Source organism: Lactuca virosa, chromosome 3, assembly GCF_052849685.1.
Source record: "Lactuca virosa cultivar CGN04683 chromosome 3, Lactuca_virosa_CGN04683_v6, whole genome shotgun sequence".
Classification (NCBI taxonomy): Eukaryota; Viridiplantae; Streptophyta; class Magnoliopsida; order Asterales; family Asteraceae; genus Lactuca; species Lactuca virosa.
The window spans coordinates 330,502,429-330,507,749 of record NC_136428.1 but is presented as its reverse complement, the minus strand read 5'-3'; the positions used below and the strand labels follow the sequence as shown (position 1 = coordinate 330,507,749).

At 31.1% G+C, this 5,321-nt stretch overlaps 1 protein-coding gene across 1 annotated transcript; it reads left to right on the top strand.

The window, feature by feature from the left end:
• The first annotated feature begins 952 nt into the window (after positions 1 to 952).
• LOC145167411 (uncharacterized) lies at positions 953 to 4,870 on the top strand. Its single transcript, XM_079086612.1, has 7 exons — positions 953 to 1,351; positions 2,494 to 2,593; positions 2,956 to 3,021; positions 3,488 to 3,602; positions 3,936 to 4,018; positions 4,379 to 4,440; positions 4,535 to 4,870. Exons 1-7 carry the CDS (start codon positions 1,191 to 1,193, stop codon positions 4,644 to 4,646), a joined length of 699 nt encoding a protein of 232 aa, XP_078942738.1. The 5' UTR covers positions 953 to 1,190; the 3' UTR covers positions 4,647 to 4,870.
• The last annotated feature ends 451 nt before the right edge of the window (positions 4,871 to 5,321 follow it).

Below are 5,321 nucleotides of genomic sequence, written 5' to 3'. Positions count from 1 at the left end.
CATCATTGTAATTGATAATTAGAGATTATAATGCTATAACTGAGTGTATTTTTTTAAAGTACACTGGCATAATATAAAAATAAAAATACAATGTCGTAAAAGTAAATGTACAATGCTGAAAATTTTTGAGTATATTTAAGCAACAATTGTTTTGTTTAGATTTTCAAGTTTTATGGCCTATTTTTTGTTAAATTGCACACGGCCTCCGAAATCTCAGGGCCGGCCCTGCTAAGAAGAAAGGGGTGAAAGGGTTTTTCATTATAAATAGATGATTCATCTTTCTCACTTTCACACCATAAGCTTGTCGACGTCTTGTTTAGACCAGCTTACTCAAAGTATAAGTTGATTTTAGTTAAAAAGAAAAAAAAAGAACTGATTTTGGTCCTTTCACCGTCAACTTTTATATATATTCGATCTATTTTTATTATTATTGAACTAACCCGGAACATCCTGATTTTCTCTTGAACCGGTATGGTTAAACTCGGTTAAAAAACCAAATGATTTTCTATTCTAGACTCGCCAGTTTAGTCAAATGACCAAACCGGAGGTGAGTTAGATCATTTGTGGTTTGTAGGACTATTTTTGAATAATTATTAGTTTTTAGGCTTTATAAAAAATAAGGATTAGATAAAACAAAAATTAGGCTATATATGTAATTTCCTCATGTTTTTACATTCTTGTTTCAGTGTCTGTTACTATTTTGATTTTCCTTTATCTTGCGATATTTATGAGAATGAGGTTTTACGTCCAAGGGGTGGCAAGAAAAGCAAGAAGAATAAAAGTGTTGTTCGACTTTTTGCATAATTTATAAAGCAAAAGTGGCGAGCAATAATGGTGCAAAAACTGAATTCTCCTCAACACCCGCATACCACTTTCCTTCACCATATCAAATTCATCCACCATCACCGAATAACCAAATATATACCCCTAAAAATCCTCAAAAACACCAAAGTATAATCAAATTGCTACTGTTCTCCTACCTTCCATCGATAAATTCATACATACATACATACATACCCAAAACCTCTTTTATACCCTAACAAAATCCGGGTGATAATTCGTTTCGCGGGAAGGGTTTCAAGTTTATCGATCAGGGTTTCAACTTTCAAGGAGTTGTGGTGGGAAAGGCCCAGAATTGGCGGGAATCCTGTTGAGTAATTGCATGCCTAATTAATAGGATTTCTGTTTTAATGGCGAATCCATCTGGAAACGGGACGCATAATAACGACGCGGCTCACCCGAGTCACAACGGCGGCAGTTCGGTGCCGGAGCCGGCGTTGCAGCAGAATCCTGGTGTTTCTGTTGATTGGACTCCCGATGAACAGTCAATTTTGGAAGATGGTCTTGCCCAGTAAGTTTCTTTTTATGTACTTTTTTGAAAAAATGGGTTAAGTCAGTTTAATGTTGTGAGCATTTAGGGTTTGGTTAAATTTTTTGTTGTCAAGGGAAAATCTTTGTATAAATAGGAAAAAACTTTGATTTAAATTTGATTTTGTGGGCAGTTAGGGCTTAATCAAACATGAAAGTGATCAATATTTAAATAAAAGAAAAATCATTACCATTGGGAAGTGCAATTTTCTAATGGATATTGTCTGCCTTCATTGTGCTTTTCAACATGTGGTTTTAAAACCTTGCTCGAATACATGTTATGCTTATAGTTTAGATATATCTGAAACAAGTCCTTAATAATTTTTTTTTAATTAATCTACTTAGGTCAACAAGACATCTTATATACCATGAATGTGGATAAATTAATATTTTCTTATGATGTCTTTAAAAATAAGGTTATGCCCCTATAATTAGTGTCATTTGATTTGATTTGATATGCCATTAATAATGAGTGTTTTTTGCCCTTCAAAAAACAGTACTAAAAATCGACCCAACCCTCATTAGCTTGTTTGGTTAAGATTTTCAACCGTTTATTTAACTAGATGAATCCATTTAGTTATATAAGTTGGGTTAGGGTTGAAATTTCCGATTTGATGCCATCAATTTTAAATATCTATTTAATTTATTCTTGTATTCTTTTTAGTCTTATAAATTAAAAAAATACAAAAAAACCCTTAAGGTCTTAGAAATTAAAAATGCCATATGAAAATTTATTTGGGTTTGTAAATTGTAACTTCCATAATTAAGTCTAAACAATTTTCTTTCAAATTTATGTAAACTTTGAAGGGTCAAGTTAGGCAGGGGAAAAATAGATGGGTCAACCCGTTTATCTAATAGGCTGTTGGGTTAAAAATCTGAGCCGTTTAGTAATTATAGTTGGGTTAGGTTGAAATTCTCAACCCGTTTAATGAAACAAAGTCGACCCACCCAGACTCAACCCAACCTGATCCATGACCCATTGCCAGCTATATAAATCGTTCTTTCTGTATTACACTATGTTAATGTTAATATCCCATCCAATTCAAATATCGAGATCAAACATGTGAATATAAATTTCAGATTTAAAAAAGTGTTTCGAGTATTAACTTTTATATAAAAATTCAGGTATGCATCTGAATCAAACATCATCCGTTATGCAAAGATTGCTGTGCAATTACAAAACAAGACTGTGCGGGAAGTGGCTTTGAGGTGCAGATGGATGTTTGTAAGTTTAATAAATTCATTTTTGATTTTTTTTAATTGCGCATGCATTTCCTACTTTGCCCTTGTACATTTTATCTTCGATCAATTGTACTACATTAACTATGTATTTATTGACACAATGTGCTAATTAGGCAACCATTGAGATTTTACACATTTGTAACTATCCTTTCTAGTTGTTTGTTTTTAGGCAAACGATAGTTTTATGTGATCATTGTCTATATTTGTACAAACAAAACGATTGATTTTTTATATTTAGGTGAAATGCAATATGTTATGTTCATTCAAAATAATATCTCTCTGCCTATGTTAATCTCAAAAGTTAATATTTAATTTATGCTTTTTGATCTGATTCTGTATTAACAGAAACGGAATATTGGCAAAAGAAATAAAGAAGATTACATCTTGACAAGGAAAAGTAAAGATAGAAAGGTAAGCTTGTTATTTCATAATCTCTTTTTCTTGTGATGCTTTTTGGTTGCATGCTTGTAGTTTTATTTATATTTGTATGTTTTAGTAATGTCAAATTGCAGGATATAACAACATACTTTTCTTTTAGCTTTTACCATAATAGCAATTTATTTACATTTATTTAACTATAATAGCAACTTGCTTAAATCTTTATACCCAATAGCAAAATGCAACTCAAGCAAAGTACAATGCTGATTTGCCCCTATTGGTAACAAGTAATTTTGTTTGTCAAGGGTTGTTTGAAGAATGACCGTTTTGCCCCTGGTGAAGGTCAACTCAAGGGTTTCCGGAAGATAACCCTTTTGTAGAAACTTATCTTATGCCTAATTTTGAATATCAGTAATTTTAAAATTGACGTACAAATACCTGTAATTATTCTGGGAGTTTAAGGAAATTTATATAAAAATGTTGATTTTCTTCTATACAGGAAATACTGAATGATCATTTGCCAAGTACATCTCATTTACCAACTCAAAGTGGGTCATCTTCATATGCTCCAGAAGTGGTGGGAAATGGACATCAAAACGATATAATTTACAGTGGTTAGTTGACTTCTTTCTTTGACTCTTATTATTGTATCTTAATTTTGAAGCCATTTTAATCATAGAACTAAAGCAAGTAACCTTTGGATAATTTGTGTAAAACAATAATGTACTTTCCATTAGTAGCAATGTACTTTGCATTTTCTACTATTTTTAGCATTTTCTAACCTTATCATCAGTTTAATGGTAAATTGGTAATCCTTATCTAATTTATCAATCTTTTACTGGCGTGTTCTTAGTTATTTATTGTTGTAATTTTTAAAAAAATATTCTTCTTAAATTGTATTGTTTTTTTTTATATCCATTGATTCACTGGTGTTATACTGCTTACAGTTCTTGCCAGTCCAGCTGGACAACTTCTCAAGGAAAGCGCAAAAGCTCTAGAGCAGATTTCTGCAAATTTTGAGACTCATCAGGTAAGTCATCTTAAGGTTCAACTATTTTCATTTACTTGTTTATTATAACACCCTACTTTCAAATCTTCCTATTACAACATTGTATATTAAGAAATTTAAGCAGTTATAGCAAACTATTACAACATTGTATTTTGCAAAATCTGTGCAATTATAGTAAATGTCATTCAAAAACAACAATTTCCACTGCTATAATTGAGTTAATTTTGTAAAGTATAATGTCCTAATAAGACACTTTTTTTGTTTTACGCAATTATAGCAAATGTCATTCTATAATTATATACCTTTATCAAAATATGGTCTATGTATTTTGTTTTTTATTCATAATAGCAACCAACTATCTGTTTATTGCCCTTGCAACAGGTACTTGAGAATATCAGTCTCCTTTACCAAGTTCAAAAAAACATTCGACATATCTTGAACACGTAACTTTTCCTCCTTTTGGAATTGTAATTTTTATATATAATTTTGTGTCAATTATATGAAAATAGATCTAAAATTAATATTTGATTCTTGCAGTTTAAGTGACACGCCTGAGAAACTAAGGCAGATGCCACCACTTCCAGTGAAGCTGAACGAAGCTCTTTTTCACTCTTTACTTCCCCGTGCGCCATTGCAGCAGCAGATGTAATGATTTGTTGAATTTCTTAAAAACCATTAAGAAATAATAAACTTTCTAATATTTATTTTAAGCAGTAAATAGAGGAATAATATTTAGTATATCATTTAACATTCGGAGTTTGGAATTAGGGTTTCGTAGTTGGAAATTTGAAAACTACTTTTACCGAATTTTTGTGGTAGTAGCATACTGAGTTTATCTTTCGCTTCAATATAATTCGGATTTTTTTTTTTTTTTTCATTTTGAATTTTCATTGAGCGGTTTTGTTTTGACCTGGAAGACTCTGTTGGGGTGGTACCTTTCAGAGAATAATGGTCCGTTTGATAGTTGCTGTCTGAGAAAGAAACTATGTTGTTTAATTGTACATCTGACTGTGCTGAATAATGAAAAATGACTATATTAACGTGTTGTTCTATAATGTGATGGATGAAGTTGCTGAATAGTTATAAAAACCTACAAATTGTCATACAAAATCAAAATTACACAATATAATCATTTAAAAATCCAAATAGAAATTGTCATGCAAAATCAAAATTACACTAAATCCTATGCTCGAAAATTAAAAGAAAGAAAATAAGATGAAACAAATGAAGGTTCACGTCTAGTACTCTCCAATTAAAGAAACAAATCAGAAAAAAATAAAATAAAAAAAATAAGAGATGAGACAGTTACCTGTGGGGTGGAGCT